General features: G+C 41.9%; 1 protein-coding gene across 3 annotated transcripts in view; it reads left to right on the top strand.

Annotated features, from left to right (window-relative positions):
• Positions 1-17,601, top strand: part of LOC122624814 (teneurin-a) — a 142,527-nt gene that overhangs the window by 70,259 nt on the left and 54,667 nt on the right. For all 3 annotated transcript variants that reach the window (XM_043804527.1, XM_043804528.1, XM_043804529.1), the window contains 2 exons: positions 12,779-13,087; positions 14,821-14,927. In XM_043804527.1, the coding sequence (XP_043660462.1) occupies positions 12,779-13,087; positions 14,821-14,927 (416 nt within the window). The remainder of the gene's footprint in view (positions 1-12,778; positions 13,088-14,820; positions 14,928-17,601) is intronic.

Genomic DNA, 17,601 nt, shown 5'->3' with positions numbered 1-17,601 from the left:
AATAAACGTACATATTTAATGATTAAAATAAATATAAAGTTATTCATATATACTTCACTAATTTGTATATAGTGTTTGGTAATTCTTAAGAATATTTCTCCACCCTGTGATCTTAAGATACAATATTATGATGTATCACTTAATAAATATTTATAAAAATGTATACGATAGCCGCATTGTAAAAGTTTCAATATACAAAAAACAAAAAGCGCCCTAAAGATTTCGCAAACTTCTAATTTTTTGCGCTGCATTTAGATTGACACTTGCCACTCGTCGTAAAACTTTGTTGCATTTCTTTTCTGGCTGATTGCATTCTCATCGATCTCTTATCGCCTTGCCAAAAACTTTTCCCACACCTCGAGATAATGCTTAACCCTATTAAAGCCACGCCCACTAGCTCTGAATGTCTGTTTTAATTGCTGCCGTTGAGTGGCCCGCCCGCCCCCTTTTCTCGCCCGATTTTTGTTGGTTTTGTGCAATTTGCATGCGATGTGTCGATGGGAAATGCCAAGAAGTTGCCAAGTGGAAATGTTTGCCGAACACTTTGAGTGCGGTTTTTCTGGTGGTGGTGGGTGGTGTGTGGTGGGTGGGGGATTTTCTTTTGCAGAATGGCAGTTCAATGGGAAATTCTACTCGTAGTGTTTCCCCCCGCTCTATCTCTCCTTGGTTTTTCTGGGCCAGGATAAACATGTTAATTTCAAGAAATGCAAAAATTCTATAATCCGATTTAATGTTTTATTCATTCCGTCTGGCAAGGAGACGACACGCACACACACACACACATCCCATTTGAGCAATTAGAATTTTAAATTTCGCCTGCCTAGACATCGGCAGATTGAAGCTTACTTTTGATAAATATGCAAAGACACTGAGAAAAAAGTGCGCAATTTTAGAAGCAAGCTACCACACTAGGGTACAATAAAATATGTTAGATATGTTGCAAGAATAATTTTTAGTAAAAGCTTGTATACAACTTAAACTGGTCTTTGGAATGGGCATTTTAGGGGATATCTTGTTTTTGTATTTTATGTATGCATGCAAAAATAGAAAATAAAACGGTGTGTGTATATGTATGTCCTACTGTCAATATATTTTTATCGACATCGACATCGACGCACATTAACCTACTTTTGGGCGCCATTTTCCCCCAGCTTCTGATGCGGCTTCTTTTCTCTCTTTTTCTCTGTTCTTTTCTCGTCTTTTGCTAATGTTGCTGCTCATCCTTGTTAGATATTCAAATTTGTCGAAAGACATGGTCGTGGAGGGGGGTGGGATTTCCGTGGCTGCAAAGGCGGGGGGGGGGGTGTGTCAGCTGCAAGGGGGGTCAGCATCTGATTATGCGTTGACACCAATTTGATTTTGGGGAGAGATTGTGGGATTGTACTTCAACTTGCTTTTTAGTGTGTTCGAGGAAACTTTTTAGGTTTTCGCCTTTTTACTTCAGAAAAGTACGTATTTCCAAGTAATATAGTAAAAGGTACTTAAGGTATATCTGTTAGGGATTGCATATATGTAAAGACCATTGTATAGATTTATAAGTTTTTCAGCCTTATTTGTTTGCTGCTAAGACTCACTAAGACTTTCGCTGGCTTGCAGCGGACTTTTAATATTTAGCTAGTTATTAAACACAAACTGCAAACGAAATGATGTGAAAAGCCTAATTTTAGACGGGGCCTTGTGCTCGGCACTCTCCTTTCGTTTCTCGTCCTGGTCAAATATTATTTTATATCTTGTACGTAGCTGAGCAGTGGGCTAGACCCAAACCAATTTGCTGGTTTCCTTGGATAAGGTTTTTGGGGTTCGTGGGTTCTTCAGTTTTATTTACTTTTAATTTACTTTTAATTATAAATTCATGCTTTCCTTGGCTGGGATTAAGCTTTAAATGCAAAGGCGGTAAACAGACCGTCTTGGCCACCCGCTTTTCTCGCAGGACTTTCTCCTGAAAACACCCAGCTTCCAGCTACCAGCTCACAGCTTCCAGTTCCCAACGCGCGGCCTGTTTGCCTTGGCATTTCTCAAATGAGAAATGAAAAAAGCAAAAGGAGATGGCGTTGGCGGTGGCGGCGGTGAAAAGCGGAGGAAATTGTTTGGGGATGCGTCATAAAATTTGTATTTGGGCCATATGATTTATGCCCCTCCAGTTGGCCTGTTCCCGGATATTTATACAGGCTCATCATTCGCTTCAGTGGGCGGTCGGCCACTTGCTCCCAGATTCCGTATTCCGTATTCCGAATTCCAAATACCAAATACCAACTTCCAGATCCCAGATCCCAGGACCTCCTCCCAGTTGGAATTAATTTCAAGTTTCGCTTTCAGTTCGCTCTGTTGTTTGTGGCTTTTGTTTATTTATAGCGTTTCCTTTCGCCTTTGCCAACTAATTTAGATGATTGTGGGCAGCGGGCCACCCACAATTTTCCTTTGGACCTAGAACCATCTGGCCTCTCTATTAGTATGGGCAAAACATTTTCCTGGCTTGCTAATTTTCACTTCTCTTTATATACGTATGTATACATTTGAGGTTTCTAATTGACAAGATCTGTGGATCTTAACATAGTTTTAAGCGAGGTGAAAAATATGTTTTTTCTGCTCTATGTCGGATTTCAACAGTTTTATCTGATTGGAAAATATCCCGGCTTTGGCAGACCTTTATCTTTAAGACCTGATTTTTTGTCCCTATTTTGCGGTTTCTCATCGGCCCCTTTTACTTTGTGTTTTTCTTACATTTTTTTCCTGGCTTTTGGTTTTCCATCTATCATCATCCCCATTTATACGCGCAAATATTTGCGCTTTACTGCGAATTTTCCTCCCTACCGCCACCCACCCCACTCCCCCGCACCCTTTGTTTTGCCATTTTCCCCGTTTTTTTTCCTTCTTTTTTTTTGTGGACCGCTCTTCGTGGCCCTTTGTATGGATTTCCATTCAATACGAATGCCGCGCAACGCAGCGAGCCGAAATGAAAATGTTTAAATGAAAGATTGATTGGATTTTGATGAATTTCGGCTACACACTGATACTCACATGTACACATGTATGTATATCCACATCCTGACTTATGCTGATATGTGTGCCACACACACACACACACACACCCACAAGGAAAATGTATGTATTCCCTCTTTTTTGATGCTCCTGAGCTCGTTTTTGTTGCTCATTGATAAGCGACGGCCGAAAAAAGAACAAAATTGCACACACAAAAATTACATTGAGATTAAAGTAATTCGGTTGAACAAAAAATATTGGAAAAAGCATAGAAACAAACAACAATATATCATCGATTCGAATAGAGTTTGCAGAATGTGTTAATTTGGCAAGGAATACTAAACTTTAGTGATATATTTCAGCTAATTTGGGTATGGTTTAAAATCATTCTGCAAGGACTGTAGGTAACAAGATGTCTTAAATCGTAAAATAATTCAAGGGCTCTGGTTTTCGGCCCCCAAAAACAGATAAACCAGGAAATGCAAAAATCAAAAACGCAAAAAAAAGTTACCAGTCGTTAGCAGACAATGAGACAATTTTGGATCGGATTAATGGTCTACGGCGGATGTATTTATTGGCTAATGCATTGCTCATATTTCCGATTCCCCTTGATTTTTTCTTCTTTTTTGTTATTCTCGACCATCAAGTGGACAATGTCCTGCGAGCGCTTGTGTGTGTGTGTGGGTGTGGGTGTGGGTGCCTGGGGCGTCATTAGGTTCATATGTCATCCCATAGATGCGAAGCGCACACGGAACTAATGAATTTTTCATAAATCCCATCCACCGGTCGCCATCATCAAGGGTTGAATGGCCCTGTCGATGGAGGGGTGGCTTTTTCTTTTTTCGGGGAAATGGGAAAGCCATCCCATAACCACCCACCAACACCAACACTACCACCACCAGCACCACCGCCCGTTATAACCCTGGCAATGTTCATGGGTCTGCGCTTGACACAAAAACCAGATTAAAAGATTATGTTGCAAATTAACTTGAGGGCGGTCACTGGACCCCAGAAGATCATCAGCGTTATGAAATGGCAGAAAATTAATATGGTTACGAAGGGCAGTTCCAGATTATTTAATTGCACGTCGTTGCCCGTCGCGATAAAAGGTTCTCTTATACGTTATAGCGTTATGAAATTACATACTAAACATAACTTCAATTAGTTAGGTTTGCATTTTGACTAGTAACCAACTTTAATATCTCTTAGAAGACATCTTTCGACGCGTCCCCTTCTTTTTTTATTATTGGCGTCACAGGACCTTCGATAATTGATGGACCGGAAATAAAAAGCGGGCTGTTGGCAATCTAAAAATATGACCACGCCCACTGATTTGATTATTAGCCAGATGGGCGAGCACATTACTTTGCTTTATGGTCCAAAAATGAGGGGGTGTTTGCAGTACTGCAAAATATCAGGGATTCAGGGATGCCGCCTGGCTATTTTGCTATTTTGCTGTTTTTCTGTTCGGTTTTCCCATTTCCCATTTCGCTGCTGGTGGTGACTTTTCGCTGCACTTGCAGCTGCAGGAATCCGAAAACCGGGGACATGGCGTCTAATTCAATTTATGCCATTTCAAATCGCAATTCAGGCATAGCGTCGATATATATATATATATTTATATATATATTTTATTGAAAATGAGAAAGAGAAAGAGAAGGCCACGTGGCTGTTTGGCCGGCCGGCCGATGACCCGCTGCGTTTTTCGATTTCCCGAATTTGTGTCCTGCGTTTTTTCCGCCTTTCTTCCTTGGGCAATATCCGTTATTAGCTCGATTGATTTTATTGCCACACTTCTGGCAAATATTAAAAATCCTTCGCCTGCCCAGCAGGTGGCGGGTGGAAAAGCTCAACTAGATTCCAGCCGCTTTTCCCAAGGTTTTTGCTTTTCTTTTGCTTTCCTCTCCATTCTCCATTCCTTGCGCTTCCTTTCCTTGCTGCGAAGTGGAGTGTGGAGTGTGTTTGCCTTGGAGCGCCGCGTCGGCGACATCGCTGCATAATCCTTTGGCAAACACCCTCGTTACCTACGTATCCTTTTTGCAGCAGGCTCAAGCCGCCGTCGTCACTCGACAAACACAATTAATAAGCGCTTGGAAAAATGTTTGAGGCGCTTATCGCGCGTCGCTTTTCAGGCCGCTTTTCCCCTTGCCATTTCCATTTCCATCACCATTTCCATTTCTCATTTTTGCCCCCTTTTCCCTCGGATTTTCACTCGCTAGTCAAGCCGGGTTGACAGACAAATGCAGAATCTGCAAAAGGGAAAATAGGGGAAATTGGAAAAGTCGACTCGAGAATGCCCTCGGATAGAGGAGGAAATTGCATAGAAGTACGTGCAGCAGGAAACTTTAATTTACTTTGTTTTTAACTACCTTTCGTTAATGGCACACAACACAAATAGTGTTGATTGTGTTGAGGAAAATGTGCACATGATATATACAAGAAGTTCAAATAATATATCATTTGAAAACGATTTGGCTAACTTTAAATTTGTTAATGCGTTGCTGTTTAAATACCAGTTGGAAATATTTATGGAATTTAACCTAACCAACATGTAAATAATTTATTATGCGCAGGGCAGTTTAGAGAGCAAAACTATTTTTTTCTAAAATATTCACACACAAAAAACGACACTTTAATGGATTATTTATTCCCTAGTTAAACTGCACGAAACCGCCAACTCTAATTAAATTCATTCAATTTATTCTCACAGGGTATAAACAAGCGGCAATGTGTGTGTGTGTGTGTGTCTGTGGGTTGTGTAAATAATTAATCTAGAAGTGACAGCAATTAAAGGCGCTTTTCAAACTTGCCAAAACTGTAAATATTTAATAAGGGCCCATAAACAGCGAAAATGATGGGTGGGTTGAGTGGGTGGTTGATGGGTTGGGTGGTTGGGTGGTGCCGCCTTTGTCAAACAAAGCGGCGTGCGGCATTTGCTGATAATGACGTCGTGGAAAATTCCCCCCCTCCTTTTTCTTTTTTTTTTTGCCTTGCTTTGCTGTTGTGCCATCGCGAAATTATCAACTCAACGGCTGCAAAAAAGAAAACACACGCACACACACACACACACACACACAGAGGAAAGGACTACGCGGTCTGCGCGACCCTTAATAATATTAATTCCGCCGTCATAACAAAAATTTAGCATGGCAGCTCGTGGGCAGACCAGAGAAAAACAAAAAAAAAGAATCAAAAGGATGAACCAGAGCGCAGTGGAAAAAATTCTTTGATCATTGGCCGTCGCCGGCACACCCCCCCTCCTCTACGCCCACGTCCATGGCCACGCCCCCTGGCGACTGGCTGCTCCCTCGGGGTGTTATTAGTCGCCCGACTTCACCCACGGGGCCAGCGGAGGGTTAAGGCCGGGGTTTTCGTTTTACTTTTCACTTTTTTTTGTTTTGTATTTTGCAGAATCATCTGCCATGAGAGCGCGTAACTGATATATATACATTCGCACTCGACGGTGGGAAAAGAGAGGGGGAGGGGGAGCACACACCCCACTTAGTTGCCATTTTTAGATCATTTACCTTACGGCTTAGTCGCGAACTTGCAATTTGTTGAGGGTCTTAAGTGGGAGAAAAATGTGGCAATGAAATGGGGGCGAAAATGCACAAGATTTTGCCAGGGCGATTAATGAGATTGTTAATTAAATATTGGCTGCGAGCTGAGGTTTCCCCCTAAAAAAAAAATATAAAGAAATCTGTAAACATGTGAAATATTGTGAATATTAATATTAATTTATAATGCTTGACAATTAAATTGATCAATCAATTGATCAAAAAGCGCATTTAACCTGTAACTATACAACGAAATAATTTTTAATAAATAACATTAGTGATTGATCTTTCGGGGAGCAAAATCCAAGCAATTTCTATGTAATAATTTTCTAGTGCCCCCCTTAATATTGCGTGCACTGGAGCATGGAAAATTCGAGGGGCATTTCGCCCCCCAAAACACTGCTCAAAAGCAAAATTGTGCAAAAAAAAAAAATGAAAAAAGGGATAGCAGAAAATGAAAATAAATCGTGTATAAAAAATTGTTCAAGGGGTTGCATTTTTGCTTGACGGCAGCAGCAGCGTTGGCTAAATTCTGCACCACCCACCCCTCCCCCTTTCAGCTTGGCCCGCATGTTCCACCCCTCTCGGGCGATTTTCCTCCGCCCCTGTATCTCCTTCGCTTTGGATATCCTTTTGCTCCTTTAATCGCTTGTTGCTCTTACGCTCGATAAAAATTGCTCATACGCGTGTGTGTGCCTGTGTGTCTGTGTATTTTCCCCTGTGGGCGTGATTACCTGCCACCCCCCGGTGCCGCCCACCGCCCACCACCCACCGATCCCTGCGACGTCCTTCGCGTCCTGCGAAGAGCGGCAAAAGAAAATTTAATAAAAGCGCAAATTAATTTTGCGTCCAACCCTCGTTTTTCCTCCTATTTTCTTCGTCTGCTGTAGTTAGATACAAGTTTTGTTGTTGTTTGTGTTGTGCTGTGTTTCCCGTAAAAGTTTTTCTCTTTCTTTCGCTCGTTCGCCTTTTTTCGCCCGCCTTTTTCTTTTATTTTTGACCAAGAGTTTGAGTTTGGCGCTGGCGCTTAATTTATGGTCTCTGGGGCGCTGTCTACAGATTTATGCATAATTTGTAAATGAAAGTCAGAAACTAATTAAATTGATTTGGCCCCCCTTCGCCCCTTCGCCCCTTCGCCCCCAGCCCCCCCTGCTATCCAACACACCGCCGCAAAATGTTCCCCCAAAACTTTCTTTGTCTGCAGCATCGTTGCGATTTTCCTTTTGTTTTTCATCTCGCTGCCTTTTGTCTTAGACAGGAAGAAAAGAAAATTATGCTCAAAGGAAAAGCGGTTCAGGCTAGAAATAAAAAAAAGGTTTTCCGAAACATTTTAAAGTCTGGTTTTAAGTCGAAAAATTTGTGTTTCCATAAAACTCGAGTGGCTCAAAAGTACAACAACTGAGCCATTTTTTAATGAAAAAGAATATTATTTGTAATTTTATAATTTGCTTCCACATTTTTTCTGTAGACCCTCTGCTTGGTTTTCCCTATTTTTCCTCACACGAACTTCCACAAATCGAATGCATTATTTCCAACAATTATTTGACACTTTGCGCTGGAACGATCTGTTGTGTTTTCCTTGGCAAATTCTAGCTATTTTCGCATGCGTGACAGGACAATGCAATTGCTCTGATTTGGTTGCAGTTGCAGATGATAATGTTGCACGTAGCCTTTTGCCACAGTTTGTTGTTCACCTATTTTTCCCCGCTCCCTTTCCCTGTCTCTTTCACTTACTGCTACATAGGGCTCTCCTTTTCGCTGATGCTGTGCTGTGCTGTCCCTTTTCATTGTGTGTTATTATTGATTTCGCGCTTCATTTTTCTAGCACGTTTTCAGCGCTTCACACACAGCGTGTAATTTCGTTTGGATTTTTCTTCGGTGCCGCTACTTGCTATCTCGTTCTGTTCCTCTCATGCCCTCTCTCTCTCTCTCTTCACTCTTCAATACTCCGCTGCGGTATAGTGTGAGTGTGTGTGTGTGTGTGTTTTTGTGAAATTTGGCGAAAATCACGTTTTTGGTGGGCGTTTTTGTTAGTTTTCGCTTTGTGCGGCACGAATCCGATGACGGGGCAGCCAAGGGTTAAAGGGGCAGTGTTAACCCAACAATGCCAGAAAAACTAAATTCATAGTTTTGTTCCACTTCCACTCAATAAATGTATGTATGTGTGTGTGTGTGGGGCCCATTGAAAACTTTGCACAAAATGTTCAATAGCCTCGAGGCTCGATCGTTTTTGTAGGGGAAAATCAACTAAAATGGACGAAAAGTCGAAAAATAAAGGAAAATACTAGAAAAATCGACAAAAAGGCATAGGAAAAGCCCGGGAAATTAAACAAATTTATTTTGGCAGCTTCTGTTGAGGGAAAAATTTCCATTAAATGTTAGCAAACTTAAGGCAAATAGTTGAAAATTAAACAACAATTAAATATATATGTCATGCAATCATTCTTTCCTTCAAAATGAGCACAATTACTATGTTTCGCACTGCTGAATTTGAAAGTTTTTTAAGTGATACTGATACTTCTATAAAAACCGAAATGTGTTAATGCAATACCATTAATGCCAGATTTCGAGTTTATGGCGATTGCATAAAGTAGTTCCAAATGCTCTCCCCAGCTGCATGTAGATATGTATATATATGTATTTATATATATTTTTGCTCAGTTTGTCCCATTGGATTTATTTATCCCTTTCATGCAAACTATCGCCATCTCTCAGTTGTTTTCCCCACGGACAGTGCAAAAACCGTATTTATTATCACAAAGCGGAATAAACAGAAACAAAATTTAATAAAAGCAAAACTTTTTCTGCAGCTGCTTCTGCTGCTGTTGTTGATTGCAAATGAAATGAATATTATTTGATTGAATAACAAGAGCGTCGGGCAAAAAATAATTGCTAGCAATCTTTGTTATGCGTTGCTTTTAAATCCAAATTAAATTAAACAATCAAGCACACGCGCTCACACACACACACCCACACCCACGCCCACATATACACAGACACTCACATACATTCAGCAACGAACTCTCATTTTGAGTTACAAAATGCGCTGCACTTAAAAGTATGCAACATTTTTTGTGCGCCTTTTTTGCACCACTCCATATTGCGTGTGCACAACTTTCGTCGAGTGTCATGGTAGTGGTGGTGATGGTAGTGGTGGTTGTGGTGGTGGTGGAAAGTTGGGGGAAAATGAAGAAAAGTGGGGCGAAAGTGGAGCTGCTGCTGTGGCTGGTCAACGGCAATAATAATGGCAACAATATACACACGATGTGGAAAAGCGGAATGGGCACACACAAACTGCTGCCAAATGTATGCACAGGAAGCATTTGTAATGCCCCGCCAGCAGCGCGACCAAGTTCGCCCCCTTCTCGGCCCCTCCCCCTTTCATTTTCCCACCGCTTTCCCAACTTTCCCCCAGCTGTGCTTCCGCTGCTCTGTCGCCTGCTGGTCAAGGAATTCACTTGAATTGGGGACCACGAACATGATAATACTTCGACTAGTGGATTTCTATGGGAAACTATAACATATTCGCTTTAAACAATCATATACAAATAAATTTGTTCCCATTTTTAGTTTTAATCACTTGCAATCTACTGTTCCCCATCAGAATCGTTGAATAAAATCTTTGTTAAGTTAGCAACCTATATAAACATTGGTCTTCAAGCCGGACTTTATTCATTCACAATTTATTCACTTGGAAATGTGGCATACGTATTGCCTGGCCAATTCTGTAACCCTGACTTTCGAGGGTATCAAACTCAGTAGGAACAAAACGTTGCGTGTGTGTGCGAAAGTGTGGAGGGGGTGAGGAAATAGGGGGCAGGCCCGCTTGCCAGACTGTTTATGGTTTTTGGCTACAACTTAATTTAAATTGTTTAATTCTATTATTGTTGCTAATAAATCACAGGCACAGCTTGCGCTGCTCGCTGGCTGGCTTAGTATTTGCTAAGCTGTCCCGAACTCGCACACACACACACGCAAGTACACACACACACACACGCATAGAGAGGCACATTTGTCTTGTGCCTGCTGGTGTAAGCGGCTTTCTGTTCCCGTCTCTTTTCCGGCAGGCACAGCCGTCTCTTTCACTCCGGAGACCCCAGGGTGCCATTCATTGTTCTGTTTTGCATTCGTGCCGTCCCGCTTTTCCCGCTTTTCCCGCTTTTCCCGCTTTCCCGCTATAAATTACACTGATCTAGTAACTTTTGTGGCAAAAACTCGTAAATTTGCAGCTTGATTTTTGATTTCTTTTCTTCTTCGTTTTTTGTCATCGTTTTCTAAAATTTTGAATATGAAATATCATACCAAACTTTGGGGACTATTTATAAGGCCATCTCACTCGACGGAGTTAAAATTTCAATTGAAAAGTACAAAAAGTAAAAAAAGGGAAAGATAAAATACAAATAAACGAAGCCCGCACACAAGAACCGCATGTCAAATGCAGGCCAAATCGCTGCGAACGAGGGCGGGGGGCGTGGCACACGCTTGACCAGCCGGCGACCGCTTGACATGGCCATAAATAACAAAGCCAAAATGGCGACCAAAACGGAGAGCCGCAGCCAAAAAAAGGAACGCCAAAAAAACGAGAAAAAAAAGATGATGTGAATCCGAAAAAGCAAAGCGGGCCAAACCAAAGGCAAAACGAAGAGATGCGAATAGGGCCAAATGTGATATGTCAAATACACGCAACACAGCAAGTGACGATGAGCTCGGTACAATGACAATGATGTTGGCTGCACGGGGAATTCATAAAAATAATCCTGGGTCAGCGATAAGGTCCTCGAAACGGGTTGAAACGAGGTTGGTAGTTGAGTTGGTACTGCTCTTGCATGAAATGCACGAAATTGAAGCTCTTGACAAGTCAAAATGCTGAAATATTCAAAACATTTGCAGAAATCATCAGAGATTTAGAGATCTCATTAGTGGAAGACCATTAAACATACACATGCGTATGTACTTAGGCAAGAAGTTTCAATTACAGGCCATTTAGTTCATAAATCTATAATAATTTCTATAATTGACTTTGTCTTGTTGGGAAAACAAAACAAATGCAAAAAATAACCTCTTGGGAAATCAAAATATTTGTCAAGATACAATCACAATTCGGCCTGAAGGCAGTTTCCCGCAAGGTATTTGCCTGTCCAACAACGTGGCATTTATGAACAAAAAAAAAAGGAAAATTGAAGGCATTAAGAGCATGAAGAGAAAAAATAAATTTAAATCTGTTGAAGGAAATTAGTGGAAAGTGCCTTTATCTTGCGCAGTATGTGTGAATCTATCGCTGGGTGCACAAAAATGCGTTTCTGTTTTGGCGGCTGCAAAAAGATGCAATTTCTGTTGCATACTTGCGGGCGGCTCCTGAAAATGGCAGCCACACACACAGGCACACGCACACACACGCAGGCATACAGGAATTTACAACAATGGCGGCAGTTATCGAGAAATGGCAGCAGCGACTGCATTTCCGCTTAATGTTGAGCGATAATAAAACACAAACAGCAACAAAAATCACCATCGCCCGACTGCCGGTCGTGGATAATGAAACTCGTCGGTTTTTTGTTGTAATTTTTATTTTTACATTGGTTGGTTGGTTGGTTTTTTTGTTTTTTTATTGTTTTTTTTTTTTTTTTGTTGTGCAACCCATTCGCCATTCGCCGTTCTCCATTCACAATTCGCCATACAATGGCCGCCGCGCACACATGCATTGATTTATGTTTTTTAATTTAAAATTTCCGCATCACTTAACCGTTAAAAATAATAATAACAATAACAGCGAGCCGCGGCAACAACAATAAGCCATTGTCCACGAGGATGCGATTTAAATATTGTAACATTGCCAAACGCGATGCAGAAGCAGAAGCAAAAGCAGCAAAAGGCCAATGTGGAGCGAAAACTTTTGCACATGTTTTAATTTCCGCATTACAAGCTCAAGTGCACTGGGCGAAACAACGTAGCACATAAGACAGCATTTTACCATATTTTTTGGGAGAGCTAAAATGTCTACCGATGGCAAATAAGTATCAACTTAGTTATACGATATTTTAGTGGCACTGACTAATAGAGCGGAGTTCGGGAAAATTAATTTAGTCAGTTTAGTGTAAATTGTAAACCCCAAAACTAGGCCATTTTACATAAAAGGATAAATTATATATATTTAAGTGTCATGCACAAGTCTGTTCAAGTGCATCCCCAATATTGAGAGCCAGTGGATAACCCAGTTTCCCCGCATTTTCTCCTCGTTGCAGACTGGGTGGCCACCCACAACAGATGCCGCAGAGTATGTCAACTGGCAGCAACACAATCGGCCATGGCGGCATCGATCGCGGCGGCGTTGGACTCCCGATGGGCGCTGGCACGATGCCCGGCGGCGTGGGCGGCGGACCGGGGGGCGTGTCTGGGGGAGGAGGACCTCAGGTGGGCGTCGGTCCGCCCGGGAGCGGCAACGGGGGCAATTGCCAGATAAGCGGCTCTCAGCCGCTGGTCATGCCCGGATTCCCGTTGCGTAATTCCCACTCAGCGCATGCACCGCACTATTCGCCATATTCGCCATCCAGGTAAGTTGACTTCCATATTGTACATATGTATTGTAGTATTGGTACTAGTACAAGTGATAGTGGGAGAATACAACCGAAAATACCGGGGGTCACAGTGAACACTCTTCGAGTGAATGAGCGTTCAATTGAGTGAGAAGTGGGGCTGCAGTGGTTATGACTTTCCAGTCAACTGAATTTCATTCAAAAGAAGGCGGCCACTCGCCTAGTTAACGAGGAAGTGCTGCACAGTTAAGGGAATTTCTGTCAAATTTTATTATTTTATTGTTGCATAGAACAGATCTCGGTTTTAAAGCGTCTGTATCTCATGATAATTTGGTATTAATCCTGAAAATATATCATTTTATACAAATATTCCAACCATTTTGAAATACAACATTTTTAGAACAGTTGAATAATTTAATTCCAGTTTAATGTAAATATCTTGCATCTGATGTTGATGTTTTCTTGTGAGATACCTCACTCACTGCCTTAAAGACTTGCCTAGTTAGTATTTCAAGAGTGGTGCCAGAAACTTTTTTGTGCAGTTCAGAGTTGCCTAGTTAGTGCCTAACTCCATAAGGAATTTTCCCCGAGGAGATTTCCACTCTTTTTCCCCTGTTGCTTTTCCTTATTTTTTCCCCTTCACCGAGTTGAATCACCTTTGAAGGCCTGCCTCTCGGACACTTTTGAGTCTAACCCAATTCTGGGCCAACTTTCGAAAGTTGCCAACTCAAGAATTGTTAATTCTCTTTAAGCTGGGACCACGCCTCCCCTCCCCACGCCCCCTGCCCCTCCGCCTTGCCGGCATTTTCCCCTCTTCATTTCGCCCATATTTCCCCATCGAAATTTTCGTAACTCCCTCCGTCAGCGTTTCGTTTCGTTTCGTTCAACTTTTACGCAATTAGAGGCGACCACGCCGAAAGACTTGACAGCTCTCTGCCTGCGGCGGCTTAGACTTGTTGGCTGGCTGGCTGTATGTGTGATTAACACCCTTTTTTTGGGGGGGAGGGGGTGAGATTGGGGAAGCAGTGGTCCTTGTCCTCGGTCTTGTGCATCATTTTGCATGCGTTGCCTTTTCGGTTCGTTGGGAGCTTTATTAAAAAAGTTGCCAGCTGTTGCCAGCAGTTGACAAACTCATTGGCGTTCTAACTCTGTGCCACGCAGCGTTCTCTAGCATTGAGAAAAATATTCAAATTAAAGATGGCTTACGCAAGATAGTTTCAAATAGTTGCATTTTCAAATTGTTTATCATTAAAAAATTATAATTTTGCAGTACTTTTTGCACTACGCATAGTCACTCTATGCTTTATATGCACCATCTATTGGACACACTGATTAATCGAAATCAAATGTCTATTAAAAATTGCCTATTACTAGTCATTTATTTTGTGACTTAGACTTCCGTTCTGTAGCAAAACTAGTATATTTTTCTCCGTGCTCTCCGTTGATTTCGCTTGCTCTATGCGAAACGTGTTTGTTTGGTTGGATGGTTTCTGTGGTCCTTGTGATATGTCAAGCGACTAAAGCCGCAGGACAGCGTACGGGATATGTGGGGGACAAAAAGGACATGGATGGCGATGGAGGTGATGGAGGCGAGTGGCTTTACTCCTGTCTTGCGGTCTCAACGCCCCACACCGCCCACACCGTCCCCAAAACGCCACCCAACCCCTTTTGTTAATTACAAATGCATTGCTCAGTTTGCTTAACGCTGCTATCTCATCATCATATTCTTTTCTCCTTGTGTATTTTTACAGGTTTCACATAGATAAACGCTGTCAGCACCGATGTTCCTGGAAATGCTTGAGCATCGCCTTAATATTCGTATCCGTCGTCCTAACCGCCATGTTGGCATACTTTGCAGGTAAGAACTTCTGGCTAAAAACATCGGACATTGTGATAATGCCAACACAGTTAATGAAAAATACACAAGCCCATTCACACACACAGACACACATATATAGAAACGCACACATGCGCGTACCTTTGCAAATATTCGTTCAGTGTATACATAAGTGCAAACTACAAACAAGCTATAACAAGGCAAATACATCAAGGTGTTTGCATTACATTAGCGTTAAATGGTGTTAACTTACACACACACACACACTTTGGCTAGCTAAGAAACACGGAGCATTGGCCTAGGTAAACACATACTTACATCTATATACATATACACTGAGAAAACAATCAATAATCTACGGATTCTCTTCCCCTTAGTAATTGAAGTAATTGAAGAAGATCATTCTTAAAATAATTACGTGATAATAAATGTTTAATTCGATAATCAAATTAAGATTTAATAAGTCCCTACGAGCATATTTCATTTATTTTCTCAGTGTATGTACATGATGTATGTGTATAAATTCCTCGGCCGTCGCAAAATGTTAATTGATAAATGTGCCAACTGCTGGTAGAGCATCCTGCATAGTTGACAAGCAATTAGAATCCGCAGCCCCCAAAGTTCGATGGCATCGGAAGAAACGCCAGATCGATTGAAATTCCATGATTCATGGATATCCACACAATCTTGGGCAGCCCCAAAAATTTAATTAACTATTACTGATTTAGTGGGATTAAGATTTAATGGCCTAACTCTTGCATCGGGATGCGCATTCTTGGCTATTCTTTTAAACCTCTAAAACCGTATAATTGCGTTTAGAGATGCATTATTTTTTTTTGTAGAGATAAATTTCCAACTAATGCTTGGTGAAAAATAAAACAATTTCCTCGCATATAAAACCGAAAGCCAGCCAAGTTTATGCATTTCCTGGCAAATCTCACCTGAATTGGCAACAGATATTAAAATGGCTTTTTAATGTTTTCCCTTTTTTGCAAGTTGCACTTGCCACATCCGAAGGATACTTTACCCCCGCCCCCCCTCTTGGCTTTCGCTCGCCTTTCGCCTTTCTATATTCCTGCTTTTCCTGATGTTTTTCCTCTTATATTTTGCTTTTTGTTTACAACTTGATAATTAAACACGTTTTGTGCCGTTCCCTGGCTGCTGCTGCTGCTGCTGCTGCCTTCCAAATTATATTTACAGGTCAATTTAATTCTTTTTGCCCATTTCTCTTTTCTGCTCTGGCGAACCTTTGGCTTTCCTGTACCCTCCCCCTACCTTTCACCTCTCCCCCTTTTGGGCTCGAAACACCACAGACCTGCCTGTGTTGTTGTTGTTGTTGTTGTTGCCCTGGCAAAAACTTTGCACATTAAAATATGTAAATTTTAATTTGAAACAAAAGGGTTGACGGTTGGCAGGCAGTCAGCCCTCGCCAACCGTTGACGGCAATGGCGACGATGACGACGCCTCCTCAGCCACCTTAAAATCCCCCAGAAAACTGCTCCCCCAGAAACCCCTCTCATCCCCCATTTTTGACCCATACTTCCGACCCTGCTGAGAACCCCCTTGGAAATTTTCCTGTGGTGGCCTCTGTGCCCCGGCATTTTATCTAGTGAAACATTGGCACAACTTTTTGGACACTTTTAGCGTCTGTGCGTCGACATCTGGGCTGCCAGGTTCTTCTCACTTTTTCCGATGGGGGTTTTCCAACTGCCAACTGTTTTTTTCTTGTTTTATGATAAATCTTGCGCGAAGGCAGTCAAATTTATGTGGCTGAACTTGAGCTACCAAAAAACAGAAGCCTTTTTTTGTCCGTGTGCTGAAATTTGTTTCGGGATTTCGTGAGTGATTTGCGTTGTTTGCCATGACGTTTGCAGGTAAACAAGTTGCCCGAAAATCACAAAATGATCTCGTATACCTTTTAATAGAATTTTGTTTCTCTATTGTAGCTGTATATATTATATATGTCAATTATGTTTCAGGTTTCATTTGTAAATTGTAAAGCTCTAACGGAAGTTGATTCGTAGCCTTGAAGAATTTGCCCAAATATTTTAGTTTTATTTTAGTAACATTATTTACTCTTGCGCCATCATCATCCATGACTTTTCCCGGATTGTTTTGCTAGTGCCATTCATTACCAATTCGAGCCACTCATTTCTCCCCCTAAATTTGCCTGCTCCTCTGCGCACTTTCTTCGTGGGAAGGGGCACCCCCTCCCTCTCTCTCGCCTTTCGCACTTTCTCCCTGCGTTTAATTTATTATCTACGCAGAAGAAGCAGCAGCAGCAGCTGCTCGAGAGACGGCGGCACTGATTTACAGTTGGCTAAAAGCTGCGGCTTGTTTGGTGGGTGCTTTTTGGGGCTGGTTTGTGAAGGCTGGGTGAGGAGGGGGGAGAGGGTTGGTTTCGGTGGCAAGGTTGTTGGTGCCGCTGTTGTTGTTGCTGTTCTTGTTGTTGTTGATGGGGCTGCGGTGTCACAGGATTGCAAGTGAACGAAAACAAATTTACAACAAACCACGGGAAAAATATATGTGATGCCACTTGGCACATGGCAGCCACCCCCCACCCCCTCTCAATAGCTACTCTCCCCTGTTTTGGCGCAAAATGAATTTAAGTTGAAAAGTTGTGAACATTTTGTGGATTGGGGGGTGGCATTTTTGGGGAGCTGCTTGCTGCGTGTGGATTTCACTGATTTAATTG

The sequence above is a fragment of the Drosophila teissieri genome, chromosome X, assembly GCF_016746235.2.
Source record: "Drosophila teissieri strain GT53w chromosome X, Prin_Dtei_1.1, whole genome shotgun sequence".
Classification (NCBI taxonomy): Eukaryota; Metazoa; Arthropoda; class Insecta; order Diptera; family Drosophilidae; genus Drosophila; species Drosophila teissieri.
Note: the sequence above shows the minus strand (reverse complement) of the source record. Positions and strands in the feature narration are given on the sequence as shown.